Raw genomic sequence first — 26,965 nt, forward strand, 5'->3', positions numbered from 1 at the left:
ATATTTACCTTCAAGTTGTTTTACACAATATTATGTTATAGAACCATCAATGTGTAGGCACACGTGCTAAGGAGGCCACCACCAGGGCCAGCTTTAGCGTTGGTGGTGCCCAGTGAGACAATGTTTGTTGGAGCTCCCCTATGACCTTCTGTTTCTCTCACTACCACCCTTTAACAGTCCCCTTCAAGTCTCCATAACCACTCTCATGCATTTCTTTTGTTGTAAAGCACCACTCATGCCAGTGTAAGGTGTCAGAGCAATTTACATTACAGAGACAATGAATCATAAATGTGTATACCAGTGTACAGGAAATGTTACATCAGACAGAGACAAGGTGCAGGAATCACAAAACAGCCCTACTGGTAGATGTTAAAATGTTAAAAGAGTTCTTGGTCTGTAGAAGCACAAATTCAGAATTTAATACATAACACCACGGTTGGGGGTTGACTTTACTAATAAGAATTGATTTCTACCCAAGTGAACCCTTTTTGCAAAATTAGGATAATAAAAGACTTGGGGGCGTGGTGGGATTCATAACACTGTAATCTATACCTTGCAGTTTGCATGCGGCTCTTTGATGATAGCTAATAGCTCACCATTCTATATTAGGATTTAAATGTATAAACTGCAAGTAACAAAAGGGGCGTCTGACACAAGCAGGAATGCCATTTACATTCTATGCTCTTTGTAATCTGCCTGGTGCACGTGCTTTGCAGCAGGCATTTTAACCTCCTGTGATACTTTATGATGAGTTAAAACTTCCACTAAACAAAACTCCTATCTCTCTGCAGCAGGTACATCAATCACAAGAGTTATCTGGACATTTAACACCAGAGTTATTTTGACATTTTTAAGGTAGTATGAAAAATGCTGGAGGCAAGGAACAGTTAAGCAGGTGCTTTTAAAACCATATTGCACTTGAAACCACGGCTCTCCCCCAAAGTCGGCGCTGGTGCGGTGGCACCGATCGCACCGCCCTAGAGCCTGCCCTGGCCCACCGCGTAGATTTAGGATTGGCTGTTATGGTATAATGCTGCAGTATTCACGCTGTAGAGTTTGGACTATCAGTGCATCCGCTGATAATGTGCACACGCCATGGAGCGGTGGATGCCCTCACAGCCCAAGGGCGTAGCGAAGCTCCCGCTATGCCAGTTTAAGGGGTGGTGCCTGGTACAGATTAAATCCTTTTATGGGCCTTCTTAACACCCTGGTTTGCAGGTCATTGCAAGGTAAAAGGAATGACCGATAGATTCTGAAAGAATAAATTACAGGGTACAACTGTGGAATGAGGAAGGGAAGGGAGAGCTAAAAAAACGTAAAATGGTGACAAAATGAAAGAGAAATGTTTTGAATGTAAAATAAAAAAGTAAGTTAGAGGCAATTGCAGTGAAATAGCTTGAAGGAAGGAAAGAAGAATGAAAATAAGAAAAGAAAGAAGGAAAGTTGAAAAGAAGTAGGATTAAACATAGGCACACTAGAAGAATGTAAAGAAGGAGGGAAGGATGGAAAGGAAAAAAGAATAGAAGGAGGTGAAAAGAATGAAACTTGGAAAAAGACGTAGCAAAAAGATCAAACAAAGAAATAAAAATGGGAGGAGAGAAAGAAAAGATAGCAGAAAATAGGATGAAATAATAGAATGAAGAAATGAGAGATGGGTGTGAGGGCAGTGTAAGGAACGAAAATATAGAATTAGCAAATGGAAGGAATTCAAGAAGAAAGACAAATGAGAGAAGGGGCAAAGGAAGGACAGGAGAATGATACGAAGAAAGGAAGTAACAAGAATGTGAGACTGGGACTAAGGAAAGAAAAGACGGAAAGCAGGAAGGAAAGTTAAATATGAATATAAAGAAGAACAGAACGCTCAAAAGACACCTGAAAGAAGAATGGACAGAACAAAAGAAAGATGGAAAAATGGAATGAGAGGAGAATGATAAGGGAGGAAATACATAAATAGAAAGTGGGAAAGAAAAATGGAGAGAAAAAGGGAAATGATAAATCAAAGAAATGTCAATGCTGGTAAATGTGCAGTTTTTGGTCCCATTCTTTTCAAATAATACCGTGAAATGCATAATTCTGAAGGTTTTTCCTCTGGGGAACAATGTCCATTATTTCTTTAATAGAAAGATTCGAGATCCCTCACTTTGCCAGGACATTTCATTCCATGTGGCTGAAAGTATTTTATGTTTCTGGCTACTCCCCTGTGCACATTCCCCTTTATGCCCCAGGAGTCGTCCTCGTGAGGGTCCTAATGAGTAACTTCTGATCAGGAGACAATTTAGCCTGATGCGACTGGGACTCGACCCACACAAAAGAGATGAATTATTCATGCAGATAAGTGTGTGGCCCCTCGAGGGACAGGACGACTATGCCAGGGAGTGACGTGCAGCAGACTCTGAGAGGTGCTGAGGGGCTTCCTCTCAGTTTCCTGCCAGTTTCATTAATGGCCCTGCCTCCTCTTCCATGGTGTTCTCCCCCTTCCACACCACCTCTTCAATGGTCTCTGGGATGACTGGAGGTGTGGAGTCAGCTCGAGAGGAAGGAGCACAAGAGACCCTACAAGAGACACAGCTGTGTGATGACAGGCCTAGCCTCCTGTCTGGAACCAGGGTGCCGAGATATCACGGGTATGGAAATTAAGGCCCAGGCTCTGAAAGGTGTCACGGAATGCAGCTCAGCAGCCAAAAATATTGCGCTGCATAGAGAAAGATATGGCTCTCTTCCTCCCTTCTTCCTAGCACCGGCGCTAATTTCAGCTGCTGTGCGCCAGACACACACCTAAGCACCATAGTGCTGATGTGTGTGCCTGAGTCTACCAATGGTTTTGTACAGGAAGGGTACCATTCCTGTACAAAATACTATGGCTAGACACTCCTTAAAGCTTTTCCTACTTTGGATGTGAGCTGCACAGTGCAGGATGTGTCGGTAGAAAATGAGAAATGAAAACATTTCTCTTTTTAAAGCCTGCTTTCCAGCAACATTAATTTTTGGTGCTAAACCATGTCTACTCGTGTTAGTAGATAGGGTCTAGCCTCTAAACTTGGGGAGAGGATGTAGCCTTACTGCTAGAGCGGTCGATCTTGGAGCTGGAGAACCTGGTTCGAGTCTCGGCAACGTCTCTCAAGTCTCAACATCCTGTGATTCTGGGCAAATCACTTAATATCCCTGTGCCGAACAAAAGGGAAAAAAAATGGAATGTGTCCTTCTGTAACGTAACTGGTGCTCATGTAAAGCACTCTGATACCTGATATCTTCGGGTCTAGTTCGCGTGCATGGGTGGTTGCATGGAAACACCCATGTACCACCCATGGAAAGCCCCCTTGATGCAAAGTAATGCAAAGCAGCAGTTTGACCTGCTTTGTGTTACTTTCCCATGTAAACTAAAGCTAATACCAGATTAGCTTTGGTTTGTTAATCTCCAAAAAGGTTCAGCATCGGGTTACCGTTGTGCTAACGTGAAGCTAAAACAATCAATCTGGGCCTAAATGTCTTTTAAAGCGGTCCATCTCCATAGCAAACAGTAGAAGAGGTAGCAAGTGAGGTAGGGAGTGAAGGAGGAGGCAAACAGCTGCAGGCTAAAAGTGAGCTATTTCCAAAGTGTGCAGTGGGATCCTGACCCAGGTTTCAAGTCCGAAATAGACTAGAGTAACACGCCCTGTGCAACAGTAGCAAACCAGCTACAACACATTTAACGAAAACACAACACAAACCGCCTGCAAACCCATAAGGAGTCAATGCAAGACACCAATATATTGACAACATGAGAGTAGCTTCAAATTGAGAAGAGTTTATGTACAAACCCAAAATGATAAATCTATTGCAACAAACACACTACAAGCCTGCTACGAGGAACTCTCTAATGCATTACAAGACTCAAAAAGCCAAGCAAGTGCACTACAGCTAGTACACTACAAGATTTCATCGAGTCCACAAGAACACTGCAACAAAATCACTACATATTTAAAGCAGTGGCAACAGATCCTCAACTCCACCGCAAATAAACACACAAGACGTCTAAACTGACTGCTGTTTCTGCCCTACAGCAAAATACCTACAAATATAAAGCCTTTCCACAAGCTTACGCCACTCACACCTGGTGACAAACCCCCTAAAATAAACCCACTGAGCCAGTGAAGCAATACCAATAGGCCAAAGGTGGTTGCCAATCAAGCACCCTTTGCAATTTATATGAACACCCAAGTCCTTTTGTTAAATCTTTGAAATGTGAACTATGATATGAAGAGGCCATCACTGAATTGTAAACAGAGATGAAGATGAAAAGACACTTGAAAACTGGGTCTACTAGCGTCCTATCAGGCTGTAAGGAGGCGACATGCCCTCATGTTGAGACTTTGAGCCTGTGAGTGAGAAGGGCCCAACTGGGACTCCTGCTCCTGTCAAGGGAGTGCACACTACAAATTATGCCACAATTCCATTATTTCAACATGCCCTCACAGGATGGTCAGCCTCCTACACAACCTCACAAGATCTTGTCACTAGCCTCACCACGTACCTTTCTCACCATTACAGCCGGGTGATTGAGAGCCACCTTGGAAGACCTCTTGGAAAAGTAGAGGCAGGAAGTAGAAGATATCATGCTGATGTACTACCTCAATTATAGGCATGAGTGAGGTATCCTACTACGTGCTGGTGAAATGTCCTTGCGTAATTTCTGGCTTTTCACGTCACGATTGTTAATGCCTTTAACAACGCTATTATTCCATGGCACATGAACAAAATTTTGTTTGGGTAAAAGCCCTAACATGGGTGCACAGGGACAATGCGAACAAATTGAACAAGAGCAGAGGTTGTTCATATGACGTCTGAGTCTGTGCTGCTTATCTCATCGTGTCAATTCTGGATGCGAGGTACTGGACGGGCATTTAACATGATAACACATAATTTTACATCATTTTTTGGTATTTCAAGTAATTTCCCTGAAGGAAACTACCCAAGTTTCTCCCATGCTTAGATCATACAACCAGTTATACATATAACAATGAATATCTATCTGAATGTATGTTATCTGGTTATGTGACTCAGCCACCTTGATGCTTGTGGTGTAATTTTCTGAGATCTGCTTGCACAAATTTTCTTCCTGAAGTCAGGAATGTTTCTCGTGAACTCCCTGTTTATCCGAGGAACAGGCCTGTGTCTGCCATCACATGACCAGGTTACAACTGAGTCACACAGGACCTGCCAGAGCTTAGTCACATAGAATCCTTGACTGAGCTCAGCCACAAAAGCATACTTGGCTGCCACTGCTACTACCAGTTTAGGCTACCACAGGTCCACACAAGAAGCAGGTAGCAAGAATCCAACACAGTACCACACCACCAGCTGTGGCGTAGCTAGGTTGCCTTAGGCCCTAGTGCAAACAAAGTTACTGGCCCCCCTGACTAGCGTGACATCTCCGTCTGTCATATGCCCCCAACAATCCTCAACCTCCTTCGACATAGTCTGCATCTGCCAGATCAAACCTCACTAACATTCTGATACAAACAATTGTATTTCCACTGCCTGCACTGCATTTCTGAAAGTCAGAGCCATAACCCTAAAAAGTCTTATCAAAGCCATTCAATTTGGGCCTTGTAAAGTGAAGGCATACAAAGACATAACATGCAGGGACATCACGTTCATATTACAGCCCTCACATAGGCATGCCTCTCACGCTGAACTCAAACAGGCATCAGCCTCACTCTGCACTCACTCAAGCACAACCTGCATTCATACAGACACATTTCTCACAATGTACTTACAAAACAAGATGGATAGCCTGCACACACACACAAGCATACTGCTCAAACACGGGTACACTGCTCACTAGTGAGAAGGAGAGTTAGGACAGATGAAACATATGAGGCACCAGCTGAGTATCTGGTGCATTGGTCCACTAGTGCAATTCAAAGCTATTGAGGTACGCTACACTGAAGCCTGAAAGTCCACGGTAGTTACCTAATCTCCTATCGTCCACACTTGGGCCAGCACTGCAAACTATGCAAGCTTGATCTTTGTCAATTATAGAAGGCAAGAGCCTTTACATTTAAAAAAAATCCACTTGCATTCTAAAGCACACGGTGGTGATTTTCTTTGTAGTGCAAGCATTTGCTAAAATAAAAAAAGAAAAACCGAAGAAAAAATATGTCAACTAACTATGGAGGGCATGTGCTTCAACGAGCAAAATCAAAAAGTAATGCTTCGCACTTGGTCTGTCATCCTGGAACTGTAAAAGATGATAGAGTATGCAGAATTCCGTTTCAAGGTGGGGGCATAGTTTGAAGGTTGCAGCAATGATGCCTTCATAATAAAACTGTGGTCCAGTAGCAATGGTAAAGGAACTGCTGTTACTCTCATTACTCAAATAGCACTAGACTGCAGTTGCAGGTGAGCTGTTGAGAGATTAACTAAGGGAAATATCGCCTGTGGTCGAACTCCCGTGGATGCAGAGTAACACAGAGTAAGCAAGCAAAGAGCTGTTACTAAGACTGCCTAAAATCCTAAAGACTAGCGGTTGTCAACAAGACAGGGTCAAATATTAACAACAAAGTCAACGGCTGAACAAGGCTGATCAACAGGCCAATTGTATGTCTGCTGTTCTGAAGGGTTGAACCAATGTGTGAATTACACTGTCTGATGAATATCTGATGTGGGCTTACCAATCAGGCATTTTTCATAAGCAAGAATATGCCTTATTTTGGGGAAAACATGTGGCTGGTAAGGAAGATAAACCAACCTTTTTAGTGAGACCTAAAACACAGAGAAAATAGAGCATAGGGGGCAGGAACGTAGCGGGTCCTTGGCTCTCATGAATAAGACATACAGCACTGGTCAAGAGCATCACTATATTCTCTTGAATACATGAAGCAAGTGTGGCACTGCAGGGCCAATGGAAGCTTCTTTAAAAGACATGGAGCAAGTATGCAATAGGGCAGCACCTCACTTAGACACAACAAATAAGCAGCATTTCAGGCTTGGTACAAATGTAAGGAACAGCACTGGGTGTGTTTTAGTGCAAGCTTGACTTGTATAACGGGATTTCAATGCACAAAACAGGTACACCACCAGGAAGGAGTACACACTTCATTTACACCCATAGAACACATACCAGTCTTGGCTGAAACAATGCAAGCTTCCCTTGCATGCCCTGAAAAGGGACAGCATCTGCTGCCGCAGTCCAGGCCTGTGTGTAAACACACATCCAATGTGCAGCATTTGGCGGCAGTGTAAGTTCCCCTCACACAGCACAAGTACAAGCTGTTTTGCAGCATTGAACGCTGCTAAGTTATGCTCACATACAAAACGCATATCAAACGCACAGCAGCACTATCTGAGGCACAGAACGCCCTGACTAAAGTATAGAGGTGTGTGTTTCACTAAAGGCTCAAGCTAGATTCAAGGCTGTTCAGTCAATGTCCTCTTAAGCTCTCAAGCCCAAAATGAGCTAAGCATTCATGCGACTCTTGCCTGCTGCCCACACTCTGACCTCATGCTCCAAGAACGAAAGGCAACGCATTATACTGTTTTCAAACAGGAGAGAGTAAAATATACCAATCTAGTGGCTGAATTACACAATGTGAAACCAGAAAACCAGATCAGTCCTGGCTTGGTCACATTACCAAATTGTGTGATCATAGCCAATTATTTATTTTACCATGCTGTGTAATTTTTTTGATTACATATGAGGAAACCTTGAAATACATGAGAATGTGTGCTGTACAACAATCTCTATAACAGTCTATAATGTTTATCCGTGTAAAATAAGAAGAGCCCATATGTAGGGCACACATGACAACTGACTTGCCCCTTAGTTCGCTAACGAAATTGTCTTCGGGATGGGGTAAGGGGGCATGAATGTTTCCAAGTTCATGTTTAAAAGAAATCACTTTAAAAAAATGCCTCTCAATGCAGTGATATAATCTGTTGTAATAAGGTGAAACATTTGTTAAAGAAATATACTTTTCAAAATATTGGAGACAATTTATCTCTGTTTTTACATGATTTTTGTTGCACTATTTCCATGACAGATATTACCATGGCTGAGCTCATGCCTGGGCTCTTGGAGTCACCACAGACCCTTGCCTTGGCCCTCCCTGTTAAATTGTTGGCTCGCCTATGTCTACTACAGTAATGTGTATAAAAGTTACTCGTGTTCCCCCCACCCCCTCAGTATCTCGCTCTGGAGACAACATCCAAAGGTCTCAGAATATTACCCATTCCTACTTTTGGTTTTAATGGGGACAAATGTGTTGTTTTAAAGTTACCCATGCATTTTATTTATCATACCATTAAACAATAAACCATTAAATAATTTGTTTTCCCAGTTGCAACACTATGTCCTAAGTATGTTCATGTTCTTTTACCAACTGCCAGCATATGCCCCTCCACCTGTCAGGTTGAACGTAGTGATATAATTAATGTGACTGTTTTGTCTGAAGAAGCCATGCATCTGCCTGGGCATGACTTCTTTGACCTCTGTTGGGGGCAGGCAGCCAGAGCTGAATGGCGCACACTGTATTTACCAAAGTGTGCATTTGCAGTGCTTGGCCATTCAGTGACCAACGAAAAACCAAAGGTGGTGATGGACGGAGCGTTGACAATACAAACACTCACCCCCAGTCAACTGATCTGGGTTTAATCCATCACCGTTCTTTAGCTCACTCCGCCACCCCAGTTCAGACATGGCCATATGCAAATCAGTCTGACCCTGTGCCTCTTGGGAACAGTCCAGCCCGAACTGCCAAGCCATGTCTTCCCTGGAGCAGAATCAAGCTTCCCAGGACCGGTTTCTGGCATTACAGCCGTCTTCAGCCGGGCTTGCTTGACTCCAGTGGCAAAGTGAGCAAGGGACTCACGTCTGAGCATACCCTGCCAACTTAGGGCGAACAAAGAAAAAACAAAGGTGGTGATGGACGGAGCGTTGACAATACAAACACTCACCCCCAGTCAACTGATCTGGATTTAATCCATCACCGTTCTTTAGCTCACTCCGCCACCCCAGTTCAGACATGGCCATATGCAAATCAGTCTGTCCCTGTGCCTCATGGGAACAGTCCAGCCCGAACTGCTAAGCCATGTCTTCCCTGGACCCGAACCAAGCTTCCCAGGACCGGTTTCTGGCATTACAGCCGTCTTCAGCCGGGCTTGCTTGACTCCAGTGGCAAAGTGAGCAAGGGACTCACTTCTGAGCATACCCTGCCAACTTGGGGCGAACAAAGAAAAACCAAAGGTGGTGATGGACGGAGCGTTGACAATACAAACACTCACCCCCAGTCAACTGATCTGGGTTTAATCCATCACCATTCTTTAGCTCACTCCGCCACCCAAGTTCAGACATGGCCATATGCAATTCAGTGACCATACAATGAGGCCTTCACTGTGCCACTGCAGGTGCTTCAGTGGATTTTGCTGCTCGGAGTCTGATTCCTGTAGCTGAGGGAATCGGACGGAGCTAACAGCAATCTCCCAGTCCCAGGGCTGTAAGAGCTCATTGTGGCCCTAGTAGGCAGTTGTGCTGGAACATGTTTTAGATGGGGGGTACTGCCACCAATGTTACATCATTGAAATCATAGGGATTCTGAAAACTCTAAGCATCACACAAAGAACAAGTGTCACAAATAAAGTCCACTCATAAGGAGAGTGGCAAGGGAGTAGTATCTAGCTGGAGTGCATTCAGGAGCACACTGGTACAAATATATTACTGAAACATGGTGGGGTAGCACCCCGTCATTTAGAAAATGCACATTTTCTGTTGAAATAATCACTAAATTTGCAAAGACATGCCGATTTACTGATAAAACTATATAGTTCACAAAGGATAATGTTTGGAAATCGGGTTTCAACAAATATTTGCCATTGTGCATCATCAAATAAAGTGTCTCGGTTTGTTTTGATCCTATTAAAGTGCATCCCAGCATTGTGGCGGGCGATGCTGTGATGTGATGCACAGAGGTGGTGGCATCCTAATTGCAGGTGCGGGACCGTCACACCACTGGCGGCCAGTCCCAGCACCGCTAGGGTGGCGGACGGACGAAAGTCATCCTAATCGGCCACTTTGTTTCCATCATACTTCAGAATTACAAAAAAGTGCTTCATTTGTGCTATTCTGTTTATTTCTATTGAAATATTTGTACACTTCATTTATAGGTGTTTTAAATGTGTTGTGTTCAAGAAGAAAAGTACATTCCACAGCCCTTCCTTTCACGCTTGCACGATTGTCACATAGTTCAATGTACAATATGCTCACACTTTCCATTAACAGAAAGAAAAGTAAACACCAGTCTCCATGTAAAACAAAAAAACACAACATTTGTCAGAAGACTAGACTGACATTTGACCTCTGTATAGGAACGCACAGTAATTGTAACAAAATAAAAGGCTCAAGAGGCTGTTGTAGTTGGGCCCGCCCCTTCCTTTGGACCTGAACATTGTATGGGCTGCACCACTGGTATCCACACCCCTAACCAGCTGTGAGCAATACAAGAAAGATGTCACAGCTGCTCTCCACCGCCAGGGGCCGTTGCATGTGAGAACGGCCTTCCACTAGTATATTCCTAATGGACATCTGCGCTCTTCCTGTACTAGGAAGGTGGAGAGATCTAGATTTCGGAAAGCCAGGTTGGGGGTAGTCCTTTTGGATCGCCACTGCCAAGCTATGGAATACGCTACCCACTCACATTGCAAGTCTTTCCTCCCGTACTACCTTTTGCATGCAGTTGAAAACCTGGCATTTCTCTCTTCTGTGATGGATAGGTTTGGTCTCCTCTCTTGTAGTTGCTCCTACTCTTTGCTAGCACTTTGACACCCTTGGGTATAATGCACCCTATAGATTTTCAAAAAGACAAATAAAATACATCAACCATACACAGCTCAGACCACTAGACGCTTACACTAGATAAGTGTTAATGTGATGTCCTCCTTTCTCAACATACAGGTTTATATTTCATTGTATCGGTGCTGTGTGTGTTTTTTATAGTGGAAATATGTACTAACCGAGTAGGTGTGTATGTAGAGAGTAGATGCAGCTGGAAGTATCTGATAAACAATGGAACTGATAGTGAAGCAGACTTGTTGAGTCAGTTGGCAGTTGAGCTCCTCTGCCAAGCTACTTCACCCACCTAATAAAGGTTGAGTAGGTTCGTTAATCAGCTAACCACTTGCTCAGATGAAGCTATTGCAATGATACCCTGCAACGGGCAAGAGCTAGTCCATGGAGGACCGAGCCCGCAGCTACCCATGCAGCATTTAGTCAATAGCAAGCCACACAGAACCAAGCTACCACTACCTCACACAAGGACCAGGCCACAAATAAGAAGCATTCCTACATAAGACACAGCAAACACCACGCGTCACAAGACTAAACCATTAACACAGGTCCACTCTGCTCATGGTTTCCACTATAGTTTTACAGGATCATGTCACCACCAGTTCCCAGAGTGCCAGGTCACCTGTATTTCAAACAGAACAAGGCCACTAATTACCCACATAGGAAAGAAAGCACATATCTACTGCCAAGGACTCTTGTGTGGATCATGCTCCGAGAAGCCTATTTCAGTGTTTGCTAAAAATGCAAATGAAGTTTGTCTGAAGGGTGGCTGAGCAGAAATGTGCATGCAATTGGCTGTTACCATTAAGGTGACTCCGGATCCCCCCAAGGAGTCAGCCAGGAGCCGGGTGAGGTTGCTGTCCCTATAGGGAATGTGGTTGGGTTTCTTCTTTGAGTCAACTAGTAGAGAGATGCAGTGACCTGTGGGGAAACACAACACAGAACATTGAGTTACACTGGGAGTGAGCTGTGCTGAAACTGATGTAGACTTTCGAAGAGCACAGCAGGTCACCAGCAACATGAAAAAGCATAACAGATACATAAAAAGGGTAACAGTTGGAGGACACTTAAAGTTTTCACAAATGTGGAGGGCAAAAGTACATGAATGGTGAACTGGAAGCGTTATTGGGCTAGGCATAATTTGGGGATAACAGCGGGTTGTCAGAGTGAACTGGAAGAGGAATAATGAGTTATGGATGACCTGAAAAAGTGATGGCAGTGCTGGGATGGAGGTCATTGGCAGTGCACAAAGATCTATGGAAGAAAATACATACCAATTACATGTGTGCACGTGTGAAAGGTGTGACGGGGCTGCTGGCGCCTTTCTAATGCAAAATGGCAATAGAGCTGCGTCAGCGTGCATGGTTCATGAACGAATGTTGAAGTGGGCAAACAGGTCAACAGCAACACAGGTAGCATATGTTGTGCCCGCAGGCTCATTCAGTGAGTGCCCCAGATGGCAGAGTAAAGCTCAAGGCATACCAACGGGTGGGCATGTCAGAAGTTCAGAGACTCCAATTTGTAGTGCCTGACAGGGAAGGGGTAAGCACCAGAGCTGGGCCATGCAGGAAGCCCCGCGCTACCTGTGCAGATCTATACACTGGCTCATTTTAGAAGCAGTCAGAGCCCAGAAGGGCAGAGGGAGCTAATGACACCTGGCTACGGTTGATGGTGTTAATCTCATTGCTTATCTCATGCCAGGAAGATGCTGTACATAATGTACATACCTTATGGCTGCAGGCTGGACTACATGCTGTTGGAGAGGGTTCCATAGATGCCAGTCTACTCCCAGGAGGCCTTCAGATACTTACCTAATGCCAGCAGGCTGCGGTTGATGCTGTTGGCTTCCACCATGAGTTCTCCGGTGGAACCTGTGTGCTTCACCTTCTCGCTGCCAGCCAAGTCCACGAAGCACAGCTTGCCGTGTTTGGTAATGAAGCAGGAGCTGTTCAGGGGGTCTGGCTGCACCAGGGTGAGGAGCAAACACAGGAAGAGAACGATGCTTGCACACACACAAACAGTGCAATGTCTATATGTACAGATGAGATTCTTCTTCACTATTTTCAGCGTTTTGCTATGTAATACCCTAATCCTATATTTTGCATCTACCTTTCTCTCATGGGCAAAATGTGACTATGTTTCTCTTGCACCTCTAAGCTTCACACTATATATGCGCAGCTAAAAGTTGGTTATGAAATACCTCTCTTTCTCTACCCTCTCAAATGAGCGTCTGGAGAGTCCTGCAATCAGATTTATGATCAAAAAGTTACTTTTATTAATATTTCAGTGGTTTGTGGAGATCTCCACCACTAGAGCAGAGTTCACCCTAAAGAAAGTAATGGGGAATTTTCAGAAAATAAATTTAAATTACTAAGAAAAATAATATTTATCTTTAATGAAACAACCACTCCCACTCACATCCAACTAGGACTACCAAAGTAACAGTGCTGAACAAGCCTGAAGTAAAACATAACATATTATTACATTTTAACTTCTAAATGCTTAATTGTGTTTGAATTATATTTTTATTTAAATTAAATTAGATTTTAATTTCCCCTCTGCCATCACCAGGTGTGGGGGGGGAGGGGGGAATCCAGTGCAGTGAAGGGGTGAGGTGCCGCCGCAACGCACTCAAAAGGCACCCATTCGCCTGGTAGAGCACAGCCCTAGTGCATACATTTCAACACCTGGGATACAGACAGTCTCATTGCAAAAATTCATATACTGATTTACTCAAAGTCTTACTACAGACATTTCTCCACCTAGAATAGTCACAACCTCACTGCAGAAACGTCAGAGTAAGTGAGGGAATGGGATACACCATGTCTCAATCTCAATTCTAGGATACGAGCTGATATGGGCCCACCCTTAATCGATGCATTCTTACGCCTGGGATACTCACAGCCTGGTAGCAGACATGCCTACAGCAGTAATGCTGTCGGCCTTACTCCAGAAAGCCTAAGCGTGGAATACTCACAGCCTCACTGCGGATGCAGACGGTCAGCAGGGCATGGCTCCGACTAGACGACTCGTTCAACATGTGGGCCGAATTCTGCCGGTTCCTCATTCCTTAAACAGGTACACATAGAGTGCAAAAGCAAGAAAGAAGAGATTAGATCCACACACTGAGGGATGGAGAAATAATAATGTGGCGGTAGGCATACATAGAAGTGGGGAGGAATAGGCGAGGTGAAAAACAGAGTACTGAGAGTATGTGAAAATGGAAGAGTGGAAAGATGGAAGGGTGAGCTGAGCGACATGGGAAGAGAGGAAATGGTGATGGATGCAGAGGAGCAGGATTATACTGAAGACAGGTGTAATGATGAGAGGGAGGCAAAAAGTAGTATAAAAATATAATTTATTAAGTGCTAAGTAAAAGACCCACAGGTGCAATAGAAAAAGCATCCAGCACAACCATTTCTCCCTCGAACAATCTCTTCCCCACTCACATTCCAACATTACATCAGCATGTTCTAACATTACATGAATATGTTCTAAATGACTTAAAAGCAATCTATATTCTAAAATAGAAATGAAGAAAAGACACAATTACCACATGTATCCTTTTACCAAAGCGAAAAAAAACAAAGCTAAAAAGAAAGCAACATTAATAATTTATACATATGAAGTGATGAAACAACAGCAAAAATGTTTTAAGCATTTAAAATATAATCATCAAATTTCTGTGGCAATTTAGAGATTCTTTTTTGTAACATAGAATTTCCTTGAACAGAAGAGTCCATAAACTCCTCTTCATTGGATACAGAAACATTAGTATGCACTTGACACACATCATGTATATTAAGTTCTTCGGTGCTAACTTCCTCATTATCATGATCAAGCCAAACATGACCATCATCTTCATCTTTAGCAAAAAACTGTTCTTGCCCTGGTTTGGGAACCACAACTGAACTCTTACTCCACCAACCCTTCTCCTTAAGTAACACAGCAGAATCAGTCACTTTTTCCACTTTAAAAGGAATAGTAAACTTTGAAAAACCTTTACGATCCAATGTAGGTTTAATAATACGTACCCAATCACCAATTCCTATAACTTTACTTTTAGTTCTATGAGATGTATCATGATATGTTCTGCCAGAAGTGCGAGAATCAGCAATATTCTTTCTGGGTTTGTCAATAGCAATTTCAAAATTTTCCTTCTTCACTACTTTTTTAAATACAGGTGTCAACATTGATTTTGCCTGTCTACCTCTCATCAATAATTATGGAGAAAGTACAGAACATGCATTTGGAGTGAGTAATATGATAACTCCACACTTTTTTCTTCAAAAATTCAAACACATCCAAATTGCTTTCTAACGCTGCTTGAATTCCTTCTTTATTAAATCTATTAGCCCTCTCAACTTGACCATTTGCACGAGGACAATATAAAGGTGCTCTTTCCGAATGCACACCAAATTTGTTAAAAAAAATTCATCTTGTTGGAAATAAATTTCACACCATTATCAGATAAAATGGTATTAGGTGCACCTTCAATTCTAAAAATGTATGTTGCCTAAAAATTCAATAACTTCATCAGTCACAGGATGTTCTACAAAAGTGTAGTATATCCACTTTGAAAAATTGTCAACAGCAACAATAGATAACCTTTTCTCCCTGCCTAAACACTCATATGGTCCAGAAAAATCAATTGAGATTTTCTCCCAAGGTCCAGCATTACCTTCTTGAAGTGATAATGGTTGAGTTGAGACTTTCCAATGTTTATCAGCTTTCACACACACAGAGCAATTGTCCACCATCCTCTCAACATTAGCATCTATACTGGGCCACCAATAGTGAACTTTAAGCAATTTTTTCGTGCCAGATATTCCAGAATGTCCAGAATGAGCCAACTGAATATGTTTCTTTCTCACACCAGCCGGTGGTACAAACAAATCTTGTCGCAGTAGAATACCATTTTCAATGCTAAGTTCCTCAGCAATTTGAGCAAAACTGCTAAACTGAATTTCTACATTTTTTATGGGCGGCCACCCCTTAACAAGTGGAGAAGCGTGGCTCAATGGTTAGAGCGGCAGACCCTGATGCAGAGGTCTGGCCCGGGACCAGGGTTCAATTCCCACCTCAGTGGCTCTTGGACACAATTTCCCCGGACCTGATAATTCTCGCCTCGGTGCCTAGTCTAATCATGGGTCCCACTCTGTGACTCTGGGCAATAGCTTGCTTAATCTCCACAACGGCCCCATCAGCGCTTGGATGCCTGGCTTCACCTTGGGGGTGCCCAGGAGTGGACATTTCACAGGAAAGCCAGGAAGGGTTCCACAGCAGTATGAATACAGCGCTACGAGACCTCAGGTTAGAAGGCGCTATATAAATACGAACACAACAACAAACTGCTTGACCTTGGACAAGACATAATCATCTGCTATCGCCTATTTCTATTCTTCCACAGAAACCACAGAATTACATGAATCAACAGCATCAACCAATGCCACAACACATTCATGTTGATCAATAATCTCATCTTCACACTCATCTTGAGGAGGAAGTCTTGAAAAACAGTCTGCTGTAAAATTCTCACCCCCAGGATATCTTGTATTTCAAAGTTAAACTCTTGCAATCTTGCAATTAGCCTTACAAATCTCGAAGAAGCCTTTCCAATTCAGACCCCATCCATCATAAAGACAAGAGGTTTGTGATCTGTAACTAGAACAAAAGGTCTTCCCCTTAAAAAACATTTGAGTTTTTCAACTGCCCAAAGACAGGCCAAAGCCTCTTTTTCAATAGTACTATAGTGCCTCTCGGCTCCACAAATTCCTCTTGAAATAAAAGAAATAACTCTTTACCTGCCATTAATAATTTGAGTAAACACAGCACCAAGCCCAATGGCACTCGCATCCACAGAAACATATGATTTTCCTTGAGGATCAAACGTATTAAGACCAGGCGCTTTGGCAATAAGTCTTTTGACATTTAGGAAGGCTTCATCATGAACACTAGTCCAAGTAAATTGAGATCCTTTTTTAACAGCTGTCTGAGAGGTTTAACAACAAGAGCATAACCTTTAACAAATCTAGAATAGTACTCGCCTAACCCCAAAAAAGAACGCAAGGCATCCTTATCTTGCGGTCTACTAACTTTCTATAAAGTATTGACAAGATCTTCCTTAGGAAAAATGCCATCAGGTGTAATTCTGTGACCTAAATAATTAATCTCCTCCACAAGAAATTTACACTTCTCTTTGCTCACGGTCATACCCTTTGATCCAAGAATACTAAGTACTTTGTCAAGAATAATGTTGTGTTGTTCACCATTTTCAGCAAAGTTTAAAATATCATCCTGGAATGATTGTACACCCTTAATACCTTGAAACTGTTTCTCAATTAACTTTTGGAAAACACTGGCCACTGATGCCAGACCAAATGGCATCCCCAAGAACCTGTACAATCCAAAAGGAGTAGTGAATGTTGTAAGATATTTAGAAGACTCATCAAGAAGTACCTGATGGTACGCTGATTTAAGATCAATTACGGAGAAAAACTTTGCACCATTAATGGCTGACAACATATCCTGAATACGGGGTAAAGGATATGTATCTACTACAATATTTTTATTAAGAGACCTGAGATCTACACATAATCTCAGATCCTGAGTGTTTTTAAGTGCTAAAACAATAGCGGACACCCACTCCAAACTTTCTGTGGATTCAATGACACCCTCTGAACATAAAGTATCTAGATGAGCTTTCAATTTTTGACGAATGCAAAGAAGAACCATACGTACTTTGTGTTGAATAGGCACAGCATTTTTTTTAAGTTTGATTTTGTGCATAGTCTTTAACTTGACCAACAACATCTTTGAAAACTTCACTATGTGTTTAAAGAATCATGTCTAAAGCAGACTTTTCCATTGAAATGTTGTTGACATTTAACTCCCTTAAATGTAATGGACGATCTGAACCTGAACATAAATTTACACCCAGCCTTCCTAAATCAAACCATCCCAAAATATTCTTTCCATCTATGGCCACATAAAGTTTAGTCAAAATCTTTCTACCCTCAAATTCTAATGTATCTTCATAGAAGCCTAGCATTGAAATATCGAAGTTACCAAAAGCCTTTGGATTAACATCAGTTTTCTTGAGTTTGACATTCTTCCAATTATTATTAAAAAAAACATCAGATAGGATGGTAAAAGGTGACCCTGAATCTGCCATGGCTTCAAAAGACACTTCACCTATTAAAACAGTACCTAATGGAGCCTTGAAAGGAATTTTAATATTATTTACAGGATTTTCAAATAAGTCATCATAAACAGTAAGTAACATATTCTGTAAATCATGTTCAACAATAGAAATATTATTGACATTGGAGTTCGATGTTTTCTTTGGTGCATGGCTTACCGATGAAAAATGCCCAACCTTGCCACATTTGATACATTTCTTCTTTAGAGCAGGACATTCCGGACAGTTCGCTAAGCGAGTTTTCGAACCGCATCTGACGCAACTTAACTTCTTGCTTTGTTTGACAATTCCTTTATTAAAAGATTGTACAGCACAAACAGGCAAAGAGGAAGTAGTATTTTTAGCTTCTTCAGCAGAGATAACTTTTGAGGATAAGATAGATCTTTCATTTCCTTTTGCCAGATCTAGTATTTCACTTAAAGTAGGATTACGACATGCAAGAAGTCTCTCTTGTACTTTTTTAGACTCACAGTTAAAGATAAATTGATCTCTTATGAAATAATCAACAGTTGCTCCATATTCACAATTCGCAGCTAAAACTCTAAGTGCAGCAACATATTCTTCTACTGTTTCATCAGGGAGTTGCTTCTTCTTATGGAAAGCATGTCTTTCAATTAAAACATTGGGTTCATCCTGAAATTGCTTCTCTAATCTAGCTATAGCCTCTTTATATACATTCCAGCCTTCACCGCCACCACTAGGTGGTGCGATAGGAACTAGATTTTTAAAAATGTCAATTGCAGCATTACCAAGAAAACTAAACAAAATTGCTTTCAACCTCTCTGGTGAAAATTGTGTTCCATCTATGGCTATAATATAATTTTAAAAAGATTCAAACCATTTTTTCCATGCTAATTTTGGTTTGCCTGGAATCTGTAAAAATATTGAAGGCTGGTTACATATATGAGCAGCCGCCATATTCAATTTCAAGAAAAACGCCAAATAGAAATGCACTCTTAATAATACATAAGATAGTACAATAAAATGAAGTATCTTCAAATGTTAAACAATGCTAATATAACTGAATTGAAAAATCAATACATTTGTTCAAATAAAATAAAGCAGTTATTACTACTTAAATAAGTGCATAAAACACTTAAATTGCGCTGAAAAATAATAATGAATTGAGTGTGCGTATCACTGTAGAAACGCTTTTAGGCAAATGAAAACTCAAGCAAGTGTGCGCATCATTGTGAAACGCACTGAAAACCAAAACATTTTAAGTGTGCGCATCACTGTGAAAATGCGCTGTTTAAGAATAATAGTTGGTTTCAATAAATACCAATAAATAGTCTTGCGGCGGTAAAATGAAGCAACAGAATCCACTTCAAAGTCTTCCGAATTAATGCGCTGTGATACACAACAACATGCGATGAATCTCAAAAATAAAAATAACTCTGACGATAATCAAAGATGGCCTCGAAATACGTTGCACCCAGAAGAAGTTACGTCAGTAACTAGGCAACCATAGTAAACAAAATGGCCTCTTGGAACGCAGGAGCGTGCTGTAACGTGCCTGGTGAAACGCTGCGTGAAGATTAAGCGTAACGTATTTCTCACGATCCGACGTCACTCGCAACTTCCCTAAAATTCAGAAAGGAATGCTTCTGCGACCTCTCTCGTGATGAGAATCTTCAGGCATCCACGAGCACGCAACAATAAAGTAATTAAAAAAATTCACAGTACCTTAAAATCCATGAATCGTCATTCTTTTAAATTCACGAAAGATGATAACGAAGTAGTAACCCATAATCATCAATAAAATGAAACACAAAGAAGTCTTTCACCCAAGACTCGAACGTGGCAATGTTTCAGGTCGAAGAAAACTTAAAAAAATTAATAAAAATCTATGCACAGTGGGTCTGCACTTTTAAAAACACCTCGTTGCCAATGTAATGATGAGAGGAAGGCAAAAAATAGTATAAAAGTATAATTTATTAAGTGCTAAGTAAAAGACCCACAGGTGCAATAGAAAAAGCATCCAGCACAATCCAATTTCCAACCCCTTCTACCAATAACAATCTCTTCCCCACTCACATTCCAACATTATATCAACGTGTTCTAACATCACATTAATCTGTTCTAAATGACTTAAAAGCAATCTATATTCTAAAATAGAAATGAAGAAAAGACACAATCACCACAACAGGAAGGAAAGGGAAATAGGTATGCAGAGGAAGGAGAGGGAGGAATGACATCAGATGGGGTCATAAAGAGGGGGATGAGACTGAGAAAGCAGCTTGAAGAGGATGCGATATTTAGGTTTCTTTAGCAAGCAGATGAATTATGTTTCCTCAGAAATAGACTAATTCATTATGTATCTGTGACATGAACACTCAGCTTGTCTCTGTAAGAAGGGCTGCTTCACCTCGGTGGATCTGACATCATCACCGCCCTTCAGCACTGTCTCTAAAACTCCATTACATGTGTAACTCAGCCCTTTCCAGGCAGCTCTGCCCCTCTTTGGTGGATATGTGTCTGAATTATAGACACTCTGCAATTATTGGGGAGTATCCTGTAGTTATACTGCTGCTTACCACGGATAACCAGTTTGCTCTTTTGGGGTATGTGAGGAAATGGTGCAATAGCCAAGTGTCTCATGTTGCTCAAAGTAATTTATTTGTATAAAAAAAGTAGTTAGAAAGTACCACTCCCAATTTTAACCAAAACAAGACCATAATAGCAAATATTAGCAATTCTTTATTCCATCATAAAGGAAAGTTTATCGATGGGCTTTCATAATAGGAAGACTGTTAGACTTCACATCCGATTCTTTCATTATTTTATCACTAGGTATACTAGGTTCACTCGTTCTGGAGTTTTTATATTTAGGGGGCAGATGTATCAAGATTCCATTTTGCGATTCCTAAATAATCGCTATTTAGAAATAGCAAAATGGAATGTATGAAAAAAATCGCTATTTTTTTGCGATTCCTTAATCTTCCTTATTTGCGAATTCGCATTTTGCGAATTCGCAAATAAGGAATAATTTCCCATGCATTCCTATGGGCCAGGAGGCCCATAGGAATGATTGTGAAGTAATTCTCAAATTGCGAATTCGCAATTTGCTAATCGCAATTTGAGAATTATTTCAAGGGTGCAGGGGTGTCTGAAAGACACCCTGCTGCACCCCTGAAATGTACATGTGTGAACATATGGTGCACATACATGCCCTATGGGCATGTGTGTGTGCATCACATGCCACCATCAAAAATGCCAAATTGTGCATTTTTTAAAGACTTCGCAAATTACCATCAACTACAAGTTGGTGGTAATTTGCGAATTCTTAAACAAAAATCGCATTTCAAAAATGCTACATACATAGCATTTAAGGAATCGCAAAATTGTGATTCCTTAAATGCTATGGCAAAATAAGGAATCGCAAATTTTTGCTATTACTTATTTTGCGAATTTTTGATGCATGCCAAAACATGCGAATTTCGGCCTTTGCGAGTCGCAAAAGGCTTGATACATCTGCCCCTTAGTTATTAATAAAGATTTTTTAATTATTATTCTTGACCTTTAAGGACCTGAGGCTTTGGCATGCTCCTGGGGGTCTGTAAAGGGAGAGGTGATGTACCAGGATAGGGGCTAGGACCCCCTCGCGCCCTCCTTCCATGTCACTCTTCTTCTATTTTTCCCACTGTCACACATACAGGAGCAGTTGTGGCATGCACCGCGTGTGGGCGGGAATTGCCAGCAATCATGGACTCCTCACCAGTAGTTGTGAGAAAAGGTATGTCTGGGTTGTGGGTTTGTGGTATAAATAGCAGGATCGGGCATCGTTTCCATGTGAAACAAGACTGGAAAGGTGACTTCCTTCATCCCCCTCCCCCCTCCAAACCAGAACATGCCACGCTACCATCTGCGGATGTTATCTTAGGTGCAAGATACTGCACATTACTTCAGTTTTAACTCAGGGCTACAACTACAGTAAAGAATAGGAACTTTATTGACAGCTGGGTAAAAAGTAACGCTAAAATTAGCACATAAACACAGAAAACCAAGTTTGAGTCTACTATGTGTTCACAAACTATTTTATATTTTAAATCCACTTTTTTCAACATGGTTCTCGTTCTTTTCTGTGCAAACACTGTTGTCATTGTGAATCTGTACATTGAGAAACCACTAACTGCTTTATCGGGCACATATTTCCTTTGTGATGAATACATTGGTTGCATTCAGTTTATCAAATGCATAACCCACCTGTTCTCTGCAGGAGGCAGCAGCAGACGGGCTGATTCCCTTTGGACAATCTCACAGGGGTCAGCAGTCCTGAGGGGGATGCATGGGTGACAGCCACCTTCCTGAGAGCCACTGAGAGGAGGTTAGACAGGAATGTGGGGGGCAGGCTTGGACCACTCCTTCAGTGAACCACCAAAGAACTAGTAAAACTGAGATGCGAGGATGCGGAGATGTCTGTGTTCAGCCTGTTCTTGATTGAAGCCTAAGATCAGACCACTACTTACCTTGGCTTGCATGGGACGGAATCTATGTAAATAGCCTATGGAACGGCAGGCCACATTTCTAATATTATTAATGTAATCATTTGAAAGATTTGAGCTGATGACTTCTTTAGCAGGGTCTTTGCTGTAAAGGAAAGCCTGTGGTAAATTGTAGGATGGGAAGGAATCAGAATAAGGGTATTTCCCTCACCTCTTCAAGGTGCTATATTTAATGGTGTTTCCGATAGAACCATCATATTTGACTTCTGCTGCGTGTCACTTGCGCCCTGAAGTGTTTTGGAGACACAGGTGCCATGAAGCGCTGGGAGATAGTGTGGGTGGCCTGCTAGCCACTGTAGCGGAAGCTTGCAAAGTTCCCAGATAATGTGATCGGAACACTCCTATGGGATGGGGGTCCTCAGAGAATATCCCTCCCAAAATTGATGATGAGCTTGTATGACGGAGGAATAGCTCTTCCATCTCTTCAAAAATACTATTAGGTCGCCCAGCTTACAGCGGTGAATCACTCAGTTCACCTCCCACAAGATTAACCCACATATAGAATGGACCAATGTAACATGCAACCAGGGGATATATGGTGGGAAGCGCTACAAGTCCTTTCCAACTATGACTTCCATTATGATTCAAATATGGGACACAGCACTGGGGGCTCTGGGGTAGAGGGGTAATATCACCCAAGCTACCTCGCTATGTGGCACGGCGAAACTGGGCATATTAGCTACGCAACAGGGCTTTGATAAGTGGGACTTGATAGGCTTTTCCAGGGTGGGGGACCTGTGAGCACATGGTGAGGTAATATCTTTTGCCGACTTACAAAGTAATTATCAGTTGATGCACACAGAGACATACCGCTCTCTGCAGATTAGCCACACCTTCATAAGGTGCTACCAAGAGAGGGGGAGCTCACAGAGTCCTCCTCACAAGAGGATAGGCTGTTGGATGACTACATGGAGAGAAAAAATGATTACATTGACCTATTGTAAACTCCTATTTAACTCCCTCCCCTAACCCTTTGACTCGTCTGCGAGAGAAATGGGTGGGTGACATGGGTGGTTTGGAGGATGAGGACAGGAAGAAGGCAATTGCATCTCCTTGGGAAGTAGCTATATGCTCTCGCCTGGTGCAGCTGAAAATCTTATACAGGACTTATTATGCTTGAACAACGATGTTTAAGATGGGTTGGGCCAACTCAGCGCAATGCCCCAGGGGCTGTGGCCATGATGGTACATTTTTCCATTTGCTGTGACGTTGTCCGGAGCTCCAGAAATATAGGGAGGCAGCTTCGTGATGGAGGTGTGCAGGGGTGTTATGGCGCCATCAGCAAAGTGGTGTTTACTGAATCTTTGGGATGTAACCGGCACAGTAGTAAGGATCAGCTCTGGGTGATGTTGGAATTTATGGTGGCCAAACGCAATATTGCACGGAAGTAGAGGACATCATCCACTCTGACTCTGCAAGAATGGGCAATAGATATGGGTTGGTGTATGCAGGCAGAAAAGATCGTTTACGAAAGCAGAAGCTGCCCAAATAAATCGACTATCAATCAATCAGAGTCTTGTAGAGCGCAGCTTGTCACCCCGGGGGTCTCCATTAGCTTGTGGGCAGTGCAAGCCTCGGTCGAAAAGCCAGGTCTTGAGCTGCTTTCTGAAGTCCTTTTTTGGGGAGTTTTATATAGCATGAACTTGCCCCAAAGGTATCAGAGCACTTTACACGAGCACCAGTTGCGTTAAATATGGACACATTCATTTTGTTAGGCACGGGGAGATATAGCGATTTGCTCAGAATATACTGGATGTTAAGTGTTGCTGCCGAGACTCGACCACAATTCCCCATCTTCGAGGTCAACCACTCTAGCCATTAGGCCACACTCAAAGTTGGTGAGGTTCGCAGGTAGAGGAGGAGGTAATTCCAAGACCTGGTGGCGAGGTAGGAGGAGCGGCCTCCACAGCTGCTGCAGCAGATGCAGAGGATGCAGGCCAAGTCAAGGGTGGAGGATCAGAGTTCCCTAGTCGGTGGGTGGAAAGTAAGGCGGTCATTGAGGCAGGAGGGTCCAGACTTATAGGGGTGAATAAGGAGCTTGAAGAGACTTGCAATCAAGTTGCACCACTCAGACGGGTTAGAACGTGCCGTCCCCACGACGCCAATCGCTGGTTTACCAATGCCCTTAAAACCCAGAAATTGGAACTCAGACGAGCTGAGCGCCACTGGCGTTCCAGATACTGCCCCGACCTTAAGACTCAATATCTTATTCTCCTCCGGGCCTACAAAAAAGCTATACTCACCACTTAACTGGGATATTTCTCCCAGAAAATTCATCAGGCAGCCAACAAACCCAAGGAGATCTTCACGATTGTGCATGAGCTAGCTGCCTCTGACACAGTCGTTCCTAAGCCTATCCCTTCTCAATCCCTCTGTAACATTCTCAATGACTTTTTTATTGAAAAGATCACTACCATTAAACAGAACATTCCCTTGGCCCCATCTTCCTTCTTCTGCCTGCGTTACCTTCGCCCCCATCTTCCCTTGAACAATTCCCTCTGATCTCCGAAGAGACCTTCCATACCCTTCTGGCGAAAGTAAAAACGGGCTCCCCTGCTGACTTCTGCCGGCCCATATATTGAGGCAGATTTTTTCTTGTTGTCCAGCACCCCCAATTACCCTCCTTAATACCTCCATTACCCTAGGAACTGTCCCAGACATATTTAAATCGGCCACGGTAATCCCCATGCTAAAAAAAACCTGGTGCCGACCCCACTTCTTTGTCTAACTTTAGGCCTATCTCACTACTCCCGCTCCTGAGTAAGATCCTTGAGAGCCACATCACCTCTTCGCTCTCAACCTACATCGAGGCTAACCACCTATTGGTTACCCATCAGGCCGGCTTCCGTCCCGCACATTCGACGGAATCTGTTGTCCTCTCGGTGGTCGATGAACTTAGACGTGGCGCCTATACTAATTCCCCCCAGGACCTAGTCCTCCTCGATCTTTCCGCCGCCTTCGACACGGTCGACCATTCCATCCTTCTCGACCGTGTCGGGGGCGCCGGTCTGCAGGGGCCGGCCTTGGCCTGGCTTACCTCTTTTTTAGCAGACCGTACGCAGGCTGTCAGGCTGGAGGGGTTTCTTGCACCTTCCCGTTCTGTCTCCTGCGGGGTACCCCAGGGCTCATCTCTATCTCCCCTTTTGTTTAACCTCTACATACATCCCCTTATTGTTGCTTTACATGACATGGAGGTCACGGCGTTTAACTACGCCGATGACCTCCAGCTTATCTTCAATCTCTCTTCTTCTCCTGACTCAATCTCTACAGTTCATTCCACCCTTACTTTCATCTATAACTGGATGAACCTTAACCAACTGAAGTTGAATCCTGAAAAGACAGAGTTAGTTCTTATCGGTGGTCCTTCTGATCCCTGGTCCTCTGTCTTTTGGCCCCCCATTTTTGGTTCCCCTCCGTCTCCCTCTGCCTCTGTTAAAACTCTTGGCATTAAAATTAGCCAAGATCTCTCTATGCGGCCCCAGATCAGCTCAGTGGTCTCCTCTTGCTTCCTATCCCTCAGAACCATTCGTAAAGTCTCGCGGTATTTCTCTGTTGAGGCTCTCAAACTTATTGTTATGGCAATGATCTTATCCCGCCTGGACTACGACAATGCACTGTATGCTGGTATTCCAGCCTACGAACACCGCCGCTTGCAGCTCATCCAGAATAAGGCAGCTCGCCTTATTTACAGGCTTCCCAAATCAAGTCACATCACCCCTCTGCTGAAGACGCTCCACTGGCTCCCCATGAGGGAACGCTAGCTCTTTAAGATGGGTTGCCTCACCTTTATGTCCTTAGCCAGCACTGCCCCCGCCTTCGTTAGATCTATGATCAACGCATTCGTTCCTGGCAGAAGTCTTCGCTCTTCCTCCAAGCTCCTCCTCAACGTTCCTCGCTTTTGAAAGAAGAAATCTGGTGGCTCCAGATTTTCCACTCTTGCCCCCTCCTTTTGGAATGCACTCCCTTTTGCGATTAGATCGATTACCTCCTACGTAGACTTTCGCGCAGCTTTAAAAACCCACCTCTTTTCCCTAGCATATTCTTCTTAGCCCACCCCCCTTTCTTTCTCAGCTCCCAGTTTCGTTCTATAGCGCCAAGAAACTGCTTGGTAGTCGAGCGCTCTATAAAACTCTTTCAACTTTAACTTGAAGAGACATCTTTCCTGAACGGGCAGCCAGATGAGAGCTCTGAGGTGCGGGGTGAGCTCTAGGGAAAGTGGAATGAATACAAAGGGATGTTGTGTACACCCATCGATCGAGTTAATCCCTTTGAAATGTCTTGAATGTATATCTGTTAGGTGGTTACATGGAGCTGACATGTCGGAAACGAGGGGACACGCTGAGGGCTTGGAAGCTAAGAGGAGGAGCTTGTTGTGCTGTGTCGTAATGATAATGATGAATAACAGAATTTTTGTTGTCACCCAAATGTCATGTTTGATCT

The 26,965-nt window shown here is 42.9% G+C and overlaps 1 protein-coding gene across 1 annotated transcript in view; it reads right to left on the minus strand.

Annotated features, from left to right (window-relative positions):
* Positions 1 to 26,965, minus strand: part of LOC144823021 (kinesin-like protein KIF12) — a 182,039-nt gene that overhangs the window by 120,351 nt on the left and 34,723 nt on the right. The window contains exons 4-6 of the mRNA XM_078681147.1: positions 13,797 to 13,888; positions 12,631 to 12,781; positions 11,622 to 11,740 (exon numbers count right to left, since the gene is read on the minus strand). Of these exons, the coding sequence (XP_078537273.1) occupies positions 11,622 to 11,740; positions 12,631 to 12,781; positions 13,797 to 13,888 (362 nt within the window). The remainder of the gene's footprint in view (positions 1 to 11,621; positions 11,741 to 12,630; positions 12,782 to 13,796; positions 13,889 to 26,965) is intronic.

The sequence above is a fragment of the Lissotriton helveticus genome, chromosome 3_1 (assembly GCF_964261635.1).
Source record: "Lissotriton helveticus chromosome 3_1, aLisHel1.1, whole genome shotgun sequence".
NCBI lineage: Eukaryota > Metazoa > Chordata > Amphibia > Caudata > Salamandridae > Lissotriton > Lissotriton helveticus.